We start from the raw sequence: 17,923 nt of genomic DNA on the forward strand, positions 1-17,923 counted from the left end.
CTGGAACCAGGCACACACAGGGAGGTGAAGGAAGCGGGAAAGGAGGACAACAACCTCCCCTCATCCACCAGCCACACTGGTGTTGCTCCCCCCCATGGCAAACAGCCTCCCCAAAGCCAACACCCCCCACACTGCTGCCCACAGACCCCTCTGTGAGCCACACTAAGGCATACAACACCCACCAAACACAAACCCCTCCACGGCCTGAGCTCCTCCAACCCCTACTACCCCCACTAGACCACCCCATACCCCCTGTTACCCCCATAGAGACCTCAACTCCTCCAATGAAGCCCCACTTAATGCAGTTACCTCCAGTTAACTCCACAGACTCCCCTTCCCCTAGGCCCTCACTGACCCCCCCCCCACAGCCTCCACATCACCTCACCGGTCCCCACCGCCCGGAGGCCCACAACCCCTCCATAGCCCCGCTACCCCTCCAGCCCCTCCTCGCCCCCTTACCGAGGCTCTGCCCCACCGGGGTGCTGAAGGGGTTCCCCAGCAGAAACTCCATCTTGGGATGACAACAAACAGCGGCCTGGCGGCCTGCCCCCCACCCCTTCCCCGTCCCTCACCCCGCCCTGACTGACAGCCTCACAGACCAATCGCAGCTTCTTTTATCAAGAAAGTCCCGCCTCCTCGCGGTTGATTGGATAATAGATGGACACCTCGTGGACTCATAGGTTAAGGAGAGTGTCCATCACTGTCAAGCGAAGGGCACGCCCCCGAAGTAGTCCCGCCCCACTGTTGATGGACACCGCTGCTGTCATTACTCATTGGGCAGCGGCCAAGCCATTCTCTAATATTATTGGGACAGAGGAACGTCAATCAAGCGAGCCTCCTCCCGCCTCGAGGGCACGGTGCGGGCGCTGATTGGCTGACACGGATTTCTCGCGCTCTGATTAGCAGCCGGCCTTCCCACCCGCTCCCTGACTATTGGTGGATGAGGCTGTCACGTGGCCTCCCTAGCAACGCGACGAGGCTTCCTTAGCAACCGGCGGCGAGTCGCGGGTGAGGGCAGGGCAAGGCCGTGGGCTCGGGGGACCGGGGCTGAGAGGCCCGGGGGCCGCGGCCTGGGGCTGGGTGGGACCCGGGGGAAGGCGGCAGCAGACCGGGGTCAGAGACACCCTGACAGACAGGGACAGGAACCCGTACTGTGCCAGGGACATGGTGCTCGACCCAGGGCTGGGGTCCAGTGAGCAGCAGCTTTGCGCCTGGAGGCTGACCCATTGCTGGCACAGACACCCGTGATGTTCCCTACTATATCCTGGGCTGCATCAAAAGGAGCGTGACCAGCAGGTCAAAGGAGGTGATCCTGGCCCTCTGCTCTGCTCTTGTGAGGCCTCACCTGGAGCATTGTGTGCAGCTCTGGTGTCCTCAACATGAAAAGGACATGGAACTGTTGGAACAAGTCCAGAGGAGGCCACGAGGATGATCAGGGGCTGCAGCACCTCCTGTATGGAAACAGGCTGAGAAAGTTGGGGCTGTTCAGCCTGGAGAAGAGAAGGCTGCGTGGAGACCTCATAGCAGCCTTCCAGTATCTGAAGGGGGCTATAGGAATGCTGAGGGAGACTCTTCATTAGGGACTGTAGTGATAGGATATGGGGTAACGGGTTCAAACTTAAACAGGGGAAGTTTAGATTGGATATAAGGAAGAAGTTCTTTCCTGTGAGGGTGCTGAGGCACTGGAATGGGTTGCCCAGGGAAGTTGTGAATGCTCCATCCCTGGCAGTGTTCAAGGCCAGGTTGTACAGAGCCTTGGGTGCCATGGTTTAGTGTGAGGTGTCCCTGCCCATGGCAGGCAGGTTGGAACTGGATGATCCTAAGGTCCTTTCCAACTCAAACCAGTCTGGGATTCTATGGAACCAACAGTGAATAAAGAGGTGATGGATAAATAGAAGGGAAGTCGAAATCCTGAGCACAGCCATAGAGAGGTTGGGTTGTTAATTAAAAGCCATGACAAGGACAGAACTCTCTAAACCTACGCGTTTATCCTTCCTGTCCTGTGCCAAATATCAGTAAAACTTACCCCATAACTACAGACACCTCACACAGGCAGGAGCTGGATGATTCCTGTCCCTCAGACTGATTCATTCAATGGGCACAGCTCTAGGGAGATAAGAAGTCTTCTTGCTTCCCCGGGCAACATTAAGGATATTTAAATGACAAAGAGCAGAAGGGTTTGACTGACAGCATTGTCTATATCCCAAAAGGAAACATGCTTCCTTAATGAAGGTGGGTTTCAGCAACAAGTGACTGCCATGCAATGGACTGTTGCTCTTCAGAGGTGCTGCATGGGGCCTCCTTTCCTAGTCTATTTATTTGGCTTAATCCTGGTATTCTTCACCCAAAACTCCCAAAAGTCATTGGAAGTTCACATACGATCATGCCTGCCTTGCACTTTGAGCCAAACCAGTGACTCTATGGTCCAAGTTAAGTGTTTGATATGAACTGGGAGGTATTAGCTCTTAGCGCTCAGCTGTGCTCTTAATTCCTTGGTATCGTCACCCCTCTTCAATGAACGCTGGAAACAGCCAGGCAGTCATTTTATTTCTCTTTCTTTTTTCTCCTTTAAGGCTGATACCATCTAAAAATGAGTCACTTGTATGAGAACATCGAGCCAAACACTATTGACGATGAACTGGTTCAGAAAGTTCTTGAAGAGGAGCGCACGGAAGACATGAAAAAGATTGTCAGAAGGGAAGGCTTTAACTTAAAGGATTTGAAGGAGCTACAGCTTAGTTTTAGAAGTGAGTATCAGAACATCACAACAGTAGAATCAAGCGTGAATAGAATCATGGCAATGAAACGCTCACGATTAGCTTGGATTTGTTATGTGAAAAGCAACATTTGCACTTACAGTTTCAGGCGAGCTGGGTGCTTTTGCTGGTGGGTAACATTAAAGCTGCTTAACCTGATGCTGTTATTGTCACCGCTGTTCTTATTTAACATTTATATTGTGGTGACACCTACAGGCCGCAGGCCTGTTGAGCCCCTCTGTGGACAACTCCAACCCTGGGCAGGCTCTGCCATCGCTGGTGATGATGTGAGAGCTATTTGGTCGATGATGGTGATTACAGGCCAATTCAGTGGCTTCCTCCCGTCATCGGTAGCATTATCACAGCTTGCCTCTGACTGTCCAACCAGGCTTAAACTTGCATTCTAAAAAGGGAAAGGAAGAACATTTGGCTCAATATTTGAGTGTTCTGGGGGTATGTAATTTGATGGGCAAAAATCTGCCTTCCATTATTCCTCCCGTGCTCCAGTGAAGCCGCGGTGTGTGTTAGTTGGGGTCCTTAGAACAGGCTCCCTGCTCCTGCATGTGTTCCTCTGCAAATACAGAGTATAGAACTGCGTATTTTGTGCATGAAATTCCTTCCTTTAATCTGCACCAAACACTGACAGCAACAAAGCAGCCACCAAAAATCTCCTGTGAAGCCACTGTAGAGGGAAGGAGAACCAGGAGTGGGAATATTCTGTATTGTGTTGGTCCCAGTGTCTTGCTGTAGTGCCTAACGACCCGCCCTTGTGATTCTGTTTTGGGAGCAAGCTAAATGCAGGGATATTGATTAGCTCTAAACTGCAGCCTTCACAGAAAGAGTAGACCCCAACTTGCTCTCCTGCGATGAGAGTCCCAGGAGTGCAGGAGTCATTTACACAAGCAGTTGCTGGCCACCTCTAACCTGCAAATGCAGAGAAAAGCAGAATCTCATCCCAAATCTCCCTCTTGGAGCTGGAAAGGAAAATGAAGGTCAAGGTCTCCTAGTAGTGGATTCATAAAGCTGCTCCTGACTGCAGGGCTGTACTCAGCATCCCCTCAGCGGCTCGTTGGCATCGCTGATGAGCAGTGTGCGCTGGGGCAGGACACTGAGGTTAACTGGGCTGCTTCACTGAAATCTCATCCAGCCAGTGGAGCTCTCAGCTCTCTAGAGCAGTCATCACACGCTCTTGTAATCTGCTGAAAATCATTTTGGAGGTAAGACTGGGCATGTTTGCCTTGTGCAAGACAGTGTGGCTGCTGCACTGAGAGCTGCCTCGCACGGAAAGCAATTCGCTTTGATTTATTTGGGGTGGTTTTCTATGGTTTTAGATATCCTGCAGATTGCTAATCTGTGGCAGTTTGAGAACCTGACTAAACTGCAGCTGGACAACAACATCATTGAGAAGATAGAAGGCCTGGAGAGTCTGGTTCACCTTGTATGGCTCGGTAAGATACAGGCAGATGAGGCTGGGTGCCTTCACACAGTGTGCGATAAAGCCAGGATGTCACATTCCTTCTCAAACACGACTGATAGGAGCTTTCCCAGGGAAGGCTGTCAGCTGTCGGTGTGTTTCCTTGTTTGACTGTCAAATGTCAAAATGCCTGAATACCAGAGCTGCAAAACAATCCTTCAAATGTTTCAAAACTGGGTTTAATACACGCAGGGTGGCAGGAACAGGAAGCTGAGATTTTCAGGTTGTTCCCAGGGTTTGGAGGTGACTTTCAGGAATATTTATGGAAACATCTCTGTGGTTGAGAAGCCTGTATTCTATTTTCAAAGCTGATGCAGGCATTTCAACATCTAGAACCCACTATCTTCACCCCTCCATGCTGAAGGGCTTGTCATCACTATTGTCCCAAGAAGTGCCCATCTTCATAGTCTTATGTGACTACTTTCAAACTCAGGATGATGAGAGTGGCATCACACAGTGGTACAGGTTTTGATGCTGGGCAGACTGCAGAGCTTGCTGCTACAGATGCATCACTTACAGTGCTGGCTGGCTGTGGAAACATACCCTCAGCTGTCTTTGGGAACACTATGGAGGGCTTCAGCTCATAGGGATAACTTCAGATGTCCAATAGCCTCTGTAGTTCACACCGTTCTGCTGCACAGTGACTGACTAACCCACTGGTGAATCAACAGCTGGTCACCACAATGTCAGCACAGTGTTCTGAAGCACACTTACATGGCTTGGTTTGCCCAAAGGCTGCAGTGCATCAGCAGCTACTGCGTAAGTGTCTTATCCCTCCAAGGCCTGGGGTGATGCAGACACCTCATCAACCGTTTTTGGACTCCTGAATGGCTCAGTACTGGCTTGAGGAGAAACACTGCCCCTATGACGAATGTAGGTGTTATAATAGATGTTCTGGCAGGATAAGAGGAGATTTCAGTGAGTGAAATAGATCAAGGGAATATATGCCTTTGCATGCCTCCAGGGTGATTGGTCCCTATGGGAATGACCCTGACGGTGGGCACTGGTGTGGCAGGCAAGAGTCTGCAACAACCAAGGCAGGGAGGGTCAGATTTGTCACAGAAATACCCCCTTTTTAGGGCATTTCCCCACCTCTTTTCTTGTATTTTGGGTTTCCCCATAAGCTACAAACCACTTTCAGGTGGACTCTGCAGGGAATACCTTCAACTGTGGAAGGACATGCGCATGGACCATTGCAAGGGAGAGATGTGAACAAATAATGGTTTAATGCAGGCTTTCCTGTGGAACGCTGAACACCCCTGAGGAAAATACTGCCCATCAACTCCTAATGCAAGAACCAGGCTGAATGCAAGGTCTGAATCAAGGTGTTCTGCTAGAAATAACTGAACTTTCTCAACTCTTCCTCAGACTTGTCCTTCAACAACATCGAAGTAATCGAGGGCCTGGGTACCCTTGTCAAACTGCAGGACCTCAGTCTCTATAGTAACAGGATATCTAAGATCGAGAACCTGGACACGTTGCAAGAGCTGCAGATCTTCTCCATAGGAAAGAATAACCTGACCACCCTGGAAGATGTGAGTGCTCCCTGGATTTGTAAATGTTCCCTGTCAAAGGATCACATATTCTAAAGCTGCTGGCATTTGCCACTGTGTCTGAGCCCCTTCTTAGTGGAGGAAATTCTCCTTAGGTTTTCACTGCATCTGTAGTGTAAATTATGGTTTTGGTAAGCTCTGTTGGTGCTAAGTGCTTACTACAGCTATTTCTCTTTTAGATTATTGACTCCTGGGGGCCTGCTTCTGTTACTGCTATCAGCCATGGCAGAATTCCTATGGGATCCCATGAAAGCTAGAAAAGGAATAAGTAGCTATCGATGAGAAAAGGAGGGAGTGGACACGAGGATGTATTTGGGGTTCTTTCAAGGTCGGCTGACCAATCTAAGGCCCATAATTTTTATCTACCCCATCTCCCTTCTTTCTACACCCAACATTTATGTATTCACAATATAAATTTATGTATTTCCTTTCCTGAAAGTGTTAGAAACTCCTAATTCAATGTTGGCTGTGTTTGGCAGCAGAGCACCATGTGTATCGCAACGTTAAACTGACAGAGGGTGGATTTACATTAGAGATTAAGAAGTTCTCCCCTGTGAGGGTGCTGAGGCTCTGGCACAGGGTGCCCAGAGAAGCTGTGGCTGCCCCATCCCTGGCAGTGTTCAAGGCCAGGTTGGACACAGGAGCTTGGAGCAAGCTGCTCCGGTGGAAGGTGTCCCTGCCCAAGGCAGGGGTTGGAACTGGATGAGCGTTATGGTCCCTTCCAATCCAAACTGTTATATGATTCTATAACTGTATTAAGAACAATGAATTTCAAGGCTGTGTGTTTCTCAGCACTGGGATGAGCATCATCTCTTTCCCCTTGGCACAGGTGGTCTATTTCAGGAGGTTTAAACACTTACGGACGCTGAACCTCGCTGGGAACCCTCTCTGTGATGACAAGCGGTACATGCTCTATGTTGTTGCTCATGTTCCCAAACTGGTGTATTTGGACTTCAAGCTCGTGAGAGACTCCACAGTAAGCATTCCTGCATTCCCTGCTTGTGAAATCCAGCAACAGCATCTTACAGAGCAACTTGCTTTGTTGGTGTGCCAGCAATATCCTAACACTGGGGGCAGGTTCCCTGCAGAAATGAAGCTCCCAGAAACATGCAGTGTTGATTCTGCCTCCACCTAACAGCTGTGAAACTGTAGGCCAAATTCTATCAAATCTGACAGCGAGGCAGAGGTGTCAGAGGCATGATGTCTTCACAGATTTTATGGAGATCAGCAGCTGTGTGTGGGAGGGGGGCCTGGTTAATGTTGCCACAGAGAGGCTGCAGTGTAAGCAGAAGCCTTCTTAGAGATCAGAAATATCTCAGAGGAAATCAGTCTTGAGACATGGATCTGGGGGGAAGAAGCCTTGGTGGTCCTGCTGCTCAGTGAGCAATTACAGAGTGGACTGACTCTGTATCCAGGCAAGCAGGTACTGTCAAATGCACTTCCCACTCTTGATTCTGACAGTGCAGCTGCACTGGTAACCTGTGGGGCTCCTTTTTGATCCCAGGGCTCAAAGGAACAAAGAAGGGGGGTTTGTTTGGGGTTTTATTTTAAGTAACCAAAGAACATGATTAATTGTGAATTTGCTTGGCACAGAGCAGGGCCTGTACTTGGAATATCTATTACTTTTACCCTAGGACGGAAAGGGTTTTCCAGGTCACTGAGTCCAGTCCCTGCTCACACAGACAGTACGTCATAGACCTGCAGACTTAAATTTGTCAAGCTTCAGTTTCGAGCTAATGAGGTTCTTGCCCCTGCCACTACTTTGCCATCCGGTCCTCCAAAGAGCCTTCTCCTCCCTAGTAAATGTATTAAACTCTCCAGCTGATCAAATCAGAGCTCAAATCCTGGAAGTCAAAACAGGGCTTCCTGCTAAAAAAGAGAAAAACAACCCTAAAGATGGGGAGAGAAAAGTTTCCTGGGACTGAATCCGCTCAGATGCACCGAGTGCAGAGCCAGAGGAACGTGGCAACAAAAGAAGGGATGAGGAATGGATTAGAAACTTCATAAGCAGTTTAATTAAAAGCCCACATAGAAATGGTGATGCACATGTCACTCAGGTGCATGTTCTAGAAAGTCCAAGTGCTGATGCCCACATTTTTTTGAGCAATGCTAGATAATCTAAGAAGAATTTGCTCTTTGTTCTCATTTCTCAGCGAGAAGAGGCAGTTTTACAGTACCAGTATCATATTGAGCCATTGGAACAGGAGGAGGCCGAGGCCCTGGCTCAGCTGGAGGACAAACAGGCAAAGCAGAAGGAGCTGGAGTGCCACAAGGTATGTTTTCTTTGGCTGGCTGTATATTGTCTCAGGAGAAAGAAGCGCAACACATATTGACTTCTCCTTTACCTGCTTGAAGATTTAATGAGAGGTTAACATCGACCGTGCTAAAACTAAGGCTGGGATTAATCTCTGTGATCTCTGAATCTCATCTTCAGAATGAAACCAGGAACTGCTGTGGAATACACATGATGTGGGGAACATACTTCTGGCTAAACAATGAAACTACAGATACAGACCCTGCAAAGCTAAATAGTAAATCATACCCAAGGATCTTATCAGCCTGACATGAGATTAAGAGCATTACAGGTCTGAGGGAACTCTCAGCATCCTCATAGTGCAGTGACTTTTTTTCTCCTTCAGACTAAGTTAATGCTTTTCATTAGTTTTATGGTTAAACCATTCCAGGCTTAGAGATCACTGTAGCCCTGTGAAGAGGCTGAAAACAAGCCCAGGCAGAATGGTGCTGTCAGTCTGGCTCTGTATTCCCCACCTCCAAAAGATCAGACTGGCTGGAGAACAGGAGCTGGTTTAGTTACAGGGAGGGCAACTTCAGCTCTTACCTCCCCAGAGTCCATTGATTCCTTATCAGAAGGGCTTAACAGCCTTGTCATATGTGGTTGAATGTGATAATGTCTTCTATAAGACTAAACAGTGTTTTCTATCCTCAGGCTAGAGTGTTCTAGCAGCAAAGGCACCAGGATGGTTGTCAGTCCAGTTGCAGGGTGCTTTCCTCACTTGGTGTATCTATTGTGTTGGTATAACTGTGTCTGCACCAGCGTTTCTTTGCTGGTAAAGTGCTTATAGGAGAGACACATGCTGAGCACTGGCAGCAGATCGGCAGTCTTCATTTTACTTATATTGCTCTGATTCTCTTCAAAGACAGCCTTTGTTGAGTACCTGAATGGATCATTCCTGTTTGACAGTATGTTTGCAGAGGATACAGAAGCTGCCAAACTGGCTTGCCTCCCTGGAGTGGATGACCTGCTGCAGGCATATCCTTCCTGGGTTTAGAATACCTACAGCTAAAATGTAATGCCTCGAGTTAAGAAGGAGGTGCACCCACAGGGACTCTTCATCCATTGCTTTTGTCCAGGGCTGAAAGCTCCATTGATGTAAGATCTGAAACAGTCTGTGTTCAACTTTTGAATGGTATCAAAAAAACCCACTGCAAGACTCTGAGACCACTGACAGCTTTAAGGCTTGATGCCTTGTGAAATATGAGGGCTAAAAACAAATGGTTTCTATGACTGGCAAGCTGGCCAGCCCAGCTTGAAACAGCTCAGTTGTAAACCCACTTGTTTCTGTCAGCAACAGGTCATGGGATTCCAGCATTCCAAATCCTCACTGTTGTAATTACCATATTCCCTTTCCTTCCCTTGAATCCAACGCCTTCTTTTCTGACCCTTCAAGAATCAAGGCTTTGTACTTTCTTTAAGTCAGGAATCCACTTACAGTTTAAAATGAGCTGCAAGATAAATCTCAGTTAGATTGTGCGAGCGCAGCCGCTGAAATCGGGTTGAAATGGAAGTGGCAGGAGATAGGAACAGACTAATCAGAATGATATGAGTCGCATATCTCATAACCTGCCAGAGCTGGCAACATGAAGTTTTGAGGCCAGCACATTTTTCTGATCATTGCTCCTACATGCAGGATCAGAAAGCAGACACTTCTTTTCCTCATCTCTTTTCTCATTCAGATTAATAGAGCATTGTCAAGGCCAGTAACTTGACCTTCCTTAAAATTGCATTACATTGTTGGGGGGGGGAAATGCATCATGGCTTAACTACAAGAGACTCCAAAAACAATTCCATTGCCAAGATAATAGCAGAAGAAAAATTGACGTTATTTTTGTGATGCCACCAAGTCAGGAGTTTATTCTCTGCTCTGGCTGTAGGCTCCAGAGCTGTATTTATTAACTACTCTGGCACTGTATTCACACTTGTGAAGATAGATAGTGTTGTATGCTTCATTCTGCTGCTGTGTCAGAAAAGAGTCAGAGAAGCTTATGCATTTCCTTTTCTTCAAGGCCTTTTCCCCCTCAAGTTGCCACAGCTTTCTCCATACCCTTAAGGCAGCAAAATCCTCAGTATAAAACATGAATGGGTGACCCAGCGCTGCCACAGACAATACTTGGCAGCCTTCTCCCTGCAAGAACCATGGGGTTTACAGAACAGTAGCTTGTAACTCTTGTTGCTTCAAGCTGCAGAGGTAGAAGGCACGTAGCATGTTGCTCCACTCAGTAAGCAAAATACCTTGACTCTGGTGTCACGTACAGGGAGGAGTTTGTCTCAGTTTGTGAGAGCCTTTTTAACTATGGGCTGAAGGAGCATGAAAACCGAGAAGCTGAAGTCTCCCATTTCTATGAATGCCTTAATGAAGTGTTAACAGCCAACCAGCAAGAAGGCAGGAAAAGAATCCTAGAGTTTGAAAAGCAGAGCAAAAAGGTAATGTGGCTATACTTTTTTTCATACGTGATCTGTCTATATTATATCTGTATCATGTGCCAGCTTTTAATTTGACTGAAAACCAGGATAACTCCATGAAAATTAGTTCTGCTATTCTGGATTTACACTGCTGTAATAGGAATCTGTACTGGATCCCTAATGGTAGCATCGCAGAGTGGTTGTTGAGGTTGGCAGGGAGCTCTGGAACAGTCGCCTGCTCCAATGCTGCTCAAGCAGGGCCACCATAGCAGGGTGCCCGTATTCATGCAGCTACTGAGTAAAGGATGGAGACTCCACAACCTCAGGGGGCAACCTCTTCCAGGGCTCACTCCCTGATCTATCCTTAAGTTTTTCTAATAGGATAAGTCTATACCAAGAAAAGGTTTTGTATTAGCAATACAATGTCATTAACTAACAGAATGGTAAAAGGGATTTACTACTTTATGTAGGAAAAGAATTTGGGGATTGAAGTTTCAAACCCCTTCAGCAAACCACAGCCAGCCATCACTGACAGCCTTTATCTATACTGGAATTCAGTGTAGGACACAATTTACATGTCACCAGGTTATTTTACCATTCAGAAAAGTAAAGATCCTTCAAGGCTTTACAGAAAGAGAGTAGCTAAGTATGAGTTTTATTTGCCATCCAGAAAAGTGACCAGTCTTTAACAAAATGGAAATGCCCAACCTTTCTTTTAGCTAAAGCATTTTTGATGAAGTTGATTTAAAATCTGTATAGGTTTATCAGATTTAATGCCAATCCCCTTTGCTTTGAGGCCTCCAATAGCTCTTCCTTCATTGAAAAATGGGGAACAAAAGGAAGGAGATTGCAGGGGATTCTGGTTGCTTTCAAGTCATTTTCTTCTTTGGTTCGTTTCGTCAACAACAGCTCAAAGAACTTTAACAAAATAGATCAAGTTACTGTAATGTATTTCTAGCCTTTTTTAAGCAGAAACTATCTTTTCTCATTCTGCTCAACTACAGCCACCCACTGTGGCTGCTAAGGGTGCAGCTTCTAGCTGGATCCCTTTCTAACCATGTATAATAGATGGATCATTATTGTGTTTCCACAAGAATAATAAGAGGAGGGGATGCTAAACCCCGGTGACCCTGTCAGCTGAACAGAGCAACTGACACCAGGCAGAGTCACAAGCCCTGGCTCCCTTTGGAAACCAGGTCACTTCTATTTAGGAGCCTTGTCGCTGCTGCTGAGTCACTCTGCTCCCAGGCCCTTGAACCTTGCTGACTCATGCTGGTACACCAGCTCCATGCACTCTAGTTGGGATAGGAGTCTGCAGCCTTATCAGATGGCAGCATGGAAAGATGAAGATGCTGCGAGGCTGGAGCAGCTCTGCTCTGGATCCAGGCTGAGAGAGCTGGGATGGTTCAGCCTGAAGAAGAGAAGGCTCCTGAAGGGAGACCTTAGAGCAGCTCCAGTGCCTAAAGGGGCTGCAGGAAACCTGGAGAGGGGCTTGGGACAAGGGCCTGTAGGGACAGGCCAAGGGGAATGGCTTGAACCTGCCCGAGGGGAGACTGAGATGAGCTCTTAGGCAGAAGCTCTTCCCTGTGAGGGTGCTGAGGCGCTGGCACAGGGTGCCCAGAGAAGCTGTGGCTGCCCCACCCCTGGCAGTGCTCAAGGCCAGGTTGGACACAGGGGCTTGGAGCAAGCTGCTCCAGTGGAAGGTGCCCCTGACCATGGCAGGGGTTGCAACTGGGTGAGCTTTAAGGTCCCTTCCAACCCAAACCAGTCTGGGATTCCAGGATTCTATGGCAATGCATACTCAGCTAACTTTCACTTGAATTCCCAATAAATCTTCCATTAAAAACCAAAACCAACCCCCCCAAACCAACCAGCCAACCAAACCCCCCCCAAAAAAACAACCAAAATGAAACCCAAAGAAACATGGCTAAGGCCACATTTTGGCCCTCCACCTTTGTCTGATGACCTGCAGGCTCAGCTCTAAGTTAGCTGCAAGAACAGGACCCAGTGGTCAGTGGGATGGTTTTCATCTGAATACTGGAGAAGCTGGCATCCAAACTGAAGGCTGCATTTTAACAGCATTTCCCCATTCATTTCAGATTGCCAGAGGAGTTCAAAGGCAGCAGAGGCCCCAGCAGACTGGAGTCTGTGAGCCTTTCTTAGGGGCTGTTTGTCTCGCTGTAATCCTTTCATGTAAACTTGGGTAACCTGTAAAATAACTGCTCTCTGAAGTTGCTAAAGGAGCAAAGAAGCATTAAAAGCCTTCAACTTTGAAGTTACTGCTCCCAGAGGTGTGTCTTGAATGGCTGCAGAGCTTTTGGAGCCTCCTGACTTCTTTACATTAGACAAGAACATTCCTTGCTCTCTCCCCCCCCTGCTTTTAACACTGCAAAGTTTGGTAATCTGCTTTGTTTTCAGATACAAGTCTTGGCAATGGTTTTCAGCAAAATTCCCTGTTTCAGCCCATTCTGTTCACTCTCAGAAGTGGATTGGACATCCTAAACCATGTGTATTGTTTTCCTTCCTTGTTTTAACACTTGATTGTTAACTTACTTGGAACAGACTTGGAAAGAACGCATTGGAGGAGGAGATGGTTTTGATCCAAGAAATCAGACATCGTCTCTGATCCAAACCTAACATCAGTATTTCCTTCTGAAGGGCAATAAATCCTTGCTGTAAGAGGAAGGCAGGCCATGAGAGGTATTCCATATTCGGAATACTCAATCCTGACCCCACAGAAGTCAGTCAAGATTCTCCTTGACATGAAGGGGATCGGGATTTAGGCTTGTGTTTCTTCCTGCAAAGGTATTGTTAATCTCTTCTTCATGGCCACCAGTGTCAAGACTCTCATTAGTTTTGACTTGCAATGTGTCAGAAGGGGAACCAAAGTTGGAGGCATTGAAGGAGCAAAGTCTTCTGCTGACTGGAGGATGAGGAAGCGTTTTCAGTGACTCCACTGCATTGCCCCTAGTGCAGCAGCATACCTCAGCAGTGTTGACGACCCAGTATGTAAATGTGGAGACTTCCTGAATCATCACATTTCATTTCAGCTCATCAGCAGCAGGAACTTTCCTCACATCTCTAACAAGTTAATTAAATTGCAATGGAGTGCTGAACACAAACTACGAGTAATTTATGTATCTCTGTGTTTAGAGGCTGGAGGAGATTCATAATGCCAGTAGTTATGATATTGCTGAGTTGAAACGAGCCCGGTACAGGGAGGACATCCTTCAGCTCTCTGAAGCACTCATGGGCTTGGAAATACTGATAACCAACCAGCTGGAGGTAAGGCTCAAACACATACCTCGGAGACCTCACATCCACAACGTGGTGGTGGGGGGTCACTTTTCTGTCTCTGCACCCCTCTGTTTAGTAGCTCATTGCACAAAGAGTGGGGCATAGGTCTCCATCCTACTCCTTTTCTACTCAGTTGATCTGGGTGAGATTAGGCCCTGGGCATCAATACACTGCAATAGATTTCTGTTTCTCAGAGTGGAGCATAGTACATCCTTTACATTTATCCAAGCTGATTTCCTAGGCTTTAGAGAAAGGGTCATTCAGTCGCTGTATAGGTCTGCGTACAAAAGTGGCTGCCTAGCATGGGGTGTGCATTTGGGATTCTAGAGGTGCAATGCTTTGAAGCTCATCTTTGCTCCGAATAAGATTACACACATTCCTGCTCAGCCTCCTGCATTTGCTTGCATAATAGCTGCCTTTTTTCTCCCCAGACTTCTCCTCAAAAAAGTAGGGCAGGGCTGCTAATGTGCATCTTCATTTGAAAGAGAAGAAATGTGTCTCGAAATTAGCAGGCAGGAGCAAGCAGCTGCAGCAGGTCACTGCTGTGAATGTGCATGACAGCAAGCAGCTCAAAATGGATTCCTCACTGCAGCAGGATTGTGCCTTTCGCTGTTTTCTCTATTGGTCCTCGTGTATCTGCAGTCACTGATGGAACAGAACTCAGGTGGCTGTATCTGAGCTGTTACATCAAGGCATTTAAGTGCAACACCTCACGGTCGATTTTGAGAGGGGTACTAGGCAGCAATTTTAATTCCTGAGGACTAAACCAAAAGCTGCACTAAGCCTTGGCATTGGTTCTGCTTCCAGTAAGAGGCTCTTCGTGGAGACTGTGGCATTGCAGGATACGGGAATACTGCACTCTCCATGCACTACTTAAGTGAGGGTAAAAAAGGATCAGCTGTCTTGACACTGGCTATGGGAATCATTCAGTCTCCTTCCCTCCCATAACCTGATTGTGATGTTCTGGCCCCAAAGGAGGAGAGAAAATCTTGCAACACGTTCAAAACACTTTAAATGCTTGAGGCAGTTCAGTTTCTGACTGTGCTGGGAACAGCAGTGAGTCCAAATGATAATCAGATGTAGATTCTTCCCAGGCTCCCCAGCTTGCTTTTATGTTTATGCAAGTTCACATGGTAATATCTCCTCTTTTCCCCTCTGTTAAGGAAATACTAGAGGAATTTAAGAGAAACATTGCTGCTGTAGCATCAACATTCACTGAAAACGTGAAAGGGATATATCCTTTGGACAGTTTGTTGGCCTGGAGCTCCCAGTGAGGTATGTGTATCTCACCTATAGGCTCAGGAATGAGCCATCACTATAGCACTTGGGGGGTTTGGGTTGTTTGGGGTTTCTTTTAATCAACAGGAAAGGTCTCTTCACAGGAATGATCATTGCAGGTGTTCAGCTTCTTTCTGTTGAGACCTTGGAGAGCACAAAAGGATCTAAGTTCTCCTGTGCTGAAACTCTGTAGGACTTTTGCAGCTTTCTCCCCCTTGGGAATCTTCCTTTCTTCCCACAGCAGTGACAAAGCCCTGGGAGGATCTGGTTAGGCTGATTCCTATGTACATTCCTGCTATAGCAGCCAGTGAAATACGTGCAGTTCTTGCTGAAGTGTCTTTAAATGGCTTCCATTTTGGGGTTGTTGATGTCTTCTGGAGCAAAGTGAGATGAGAATAACAAAGTGCTTCAGTGACAGGTTACACTAAATATAGAGATCTCCTGGCCTGGTGCGAATAACTGCATCATATTCAGAGCTTAGCTTCTATCCTGGGAGGCCTCTTTCAATTCCCTTTGCAAACTTAGGCCCACTCTCAGTTCTGTGTAATAGACAGCAGTGAGGATGAGACCTCATGTGTGATTAAGAGCACTAAGTGCATATCCTGACATCACAGCAGCTTCTGGCAGCAGCGGGGCCCTTTCCTGCAGAGGTCCACTCAGTCTCTAGTTACAGGAGCTCATTTAATCCCTGTAAGTGAATGGTGTGCTCAGCTTTTTCCTTAACCATCTCCTATACGATGAACCAGTGCCGGGACCTGGAAAACCATCACCATGAAAAGCTGCTGGAGATCTCCATCACCACGCTGGAGAAATCACTCAAGAATGAGCTCGACATGGATTTGCCAGCTGCTGTTCAAACGGTGAGGGCACCAGAACAATTCATCTCTGCTAGGGAGCTGGCAAGAAGAGGCCACAGCCTCTTCTGTGAAGAGACAGGGTATCCAGGAGGCTCAGTACTGCTAGAGCCATGTCTAAGGCAGAGCATCACCTCCTCCTGAGTGGTCCCAGCCCCGGCGCTGCCGGGCATCTCTGCTGCCTGGGATAAAGGATAGCTGCACTGCAGGTTTCCCTGGGTGCTGCCAGAGCTGGTGGCAGCAGCCCAAGAGAAGTGCTGAGGGAATCTCTCTCCTGCTTCCAGCACAGCTCACTGCTCTGGCTGATTTCCAGACAGCCCCAACCCAGCAGGCACTTAGGCAGCCTCTCTGCTGCCCTCAGAGCTGGGTGCGTTCAGATTCTCCCTGCTCCCCCAGGAGAATCCAAACACTGCTCTGTTTGCCTTGGTGATTTCAAATCCCTCCCCAGAGCTCCCCAGCCCGTGCTTTGGAGGCGGGATGTGACATTTCAAACGGAGCCTTTCACCGAGCCCTCGGTCTTGTGATAGCAAGGAGCCCTTCAGAGAGCACAAAGATCTCTGCAGTGCTCCACCCAGCAGCGCTGCTGACCTTTTTGCCTCCACTCTCCCTTCAGTTCGTGGCTAAATGCCTCCAGTTTTGCATTCACTGTGGTTTCTCTCTGTCTCGATTATCCTCCTGTTACCTCCAGGTAATCAAGAGCTGACAGACACAAACCAGACCCCTCAGCCCCCAGCCCGGGGTGTTGGGGGGGGAGCTCCCTGCTTTATGGCCTGTGCAGATGGCTGCAGTTCCGCACCGTTGCTGTGCACCCATTTTGCCTCGCTGCCATCCATTTCCACAGAGAAGCAATCTTCATTTGTTCAGCAGCTGCACTTGGCTGCTGGAGGAGAGTCATTATGGCTTAGCGAAGCCACCCTCCATTTAGAGACCCGGGGGGAAGTCACCGCTTCCATTAGGAACTGGGACTCTCCAAAAATGAAGATTTATGGCCAGTGCCACCAGTCCAAGAGACCTTTCCAAGTGGGATTCTGCTGGGCCGGCTGTGCTGGAGCATAGGCAGCCTTGCTTCCACACTAGCTGCCCAGAGGGGCCTGCCACATGCTGCAGCAGGGCGTTTGCTCCCTGCTCCAACACACAAGGTGCTGCCTCAGTTTCCCCACCCATAGTAGGGATAATTCTCCATTACACCCTAGTGAGGCCCACATGCATCCTTGCGAAGGGTAAAGCTCTGGATTCACGCTGATGACTGGGGCTTTGTCTGAGACACAGGGCTCATTTTCCACCCCCTGAGCTGCTAGTTGTGAGCTCTGCTGCTTTCCCTGCGTGCCTGCCCCCCTCCTCTCATCCGGTCACGTTACCTCCAGCTCCTGGTGGACAAAAACACCATTGTCAACGCTGTCAACGCATCCCATGGCACCCGCCTGCAGAGCATTGATAAGCGAGAGAGCGACCTCCTCAGCAACATCGACCAGTGGCAGAACTCTGTGACAGAGAAGGTAAGAGCCCCTCGTGCTCAGGGGGACGGGACACAGGTAGGTCTGGCCCAAATGGCAGGGACACCGATAGTAAAGATGCTCCCTAACCTTTGCTGGAGCCCTGTGTGTGCTGGGGACCCTGGCCAGGGATGCTGACAAGCCTGTGGGTTCAATCTGTGCAGGCTTTCCAAAACGAGATCGACAGGAACCGCAACCGGGTCAAAGAGATCATTCTGTTCATTGAGAATCTCCAGGAGGAGCTGGATAGCATCAAGATCCCGGAGCCCACGGAATAGGTCTGCCACAGGCTGGGGGGGTGCTTTAGCTGGGGGCGCACAGGACAGCCCCCAACAGCAGGACACACAGCCAGGGATGCTGCCTGGGACATTTCTTCTTCCACCCCAGCATAAACTGCAAATAAAAGATACTTCTTAACTCTGGAAAAGCTCTGCCTCTTCCATCACGTTGGCGTGAAGCCGTGCAGACAGAGCTCCGACCTGATCACAAGGGGCTGTGGGTCAGCTGTGAGCTGTC

The 17,923-nt window shown here is 48.3% G+C and overlaps 2 protein-coding genes across 4 annotated transcripts in view; one reads left to right on the forward strand and one right to left on the reverse strand.

The window, feature by feature from the left end:
- TOM1L2 (target of myb1 like 2 membrane trafficking protein) overlaps positions 1–578 on the reverse strand; it is a 51,814-nt gene extending 51,236 nt beyond the window's left edge. For 2 of the 3 annotated variants that reach the window (XM_061346477.1, XM_061346469.1), the window contains exon 1: positions 460–532. In XM_061346477.1, the coding sequence (XP_061202461.1) occupies positions 460–511 (52 nt within the window). In that variant the 5' untranslated portion in view covers positions 512–532. Of the gene's footprint in view, positions 1–459 lie in introns of all 3 variants that reach the window. The other variant, XM_061346458.1, reaches the window with a different exon arrangement.
- A 299-nt stretch (positions 579–877) lies between these two features.
- Positions 878–17,834, forward strand: DRC3 (dynein regulatory complex subunit 3). Its single transcript, XM_061346490.1, has 13 exons — positions 878–1,008; positions 2,574–2,747; positions 4,088–4,204; positions 5,599–5,765; positions 6,613–6,759; positions 7,937–8,056; positions 8,942–9,053; positions 10,331–10,506; positions 13,639–13,770; positions 14,946–15,016; positions 15,797–15,920; positions 17,279–17,410; positions 17,572–17,834. Exons 2-13 carry the CDS (start codon positions 2,591–2,593, stop codon positions 17,683–17,685), a joined length of 1,569 nt encoding a protein of 522 aa, XP_061202474.1. The 5' UTR covers positions 878–1,008; positions 2,574–2,590; the 3' UTR covers positions 17,686–17,834.
- The last annotated feature ends 89 nt before the right edge of the window (positions 17,835–17,923 follow it).

This window comes from Neopsephotus bourkii, unplaced genomic scaffold (assembly GCF_033783945.1).
Source record: "Neopsephotus bourkii isolate Nb327-2 ecotype Australia unplaced genomic scaffold, CSIRO-AGI_Nbou_v1 NB_39, whole genome shotgun sequence".
Taxonomy (NCBI): Eukaryota; Metazoa; Chordata; class Aves; order Psittaciformes; family Psittacidae; genus Neopsephotus; species Neopsephotus bourkii.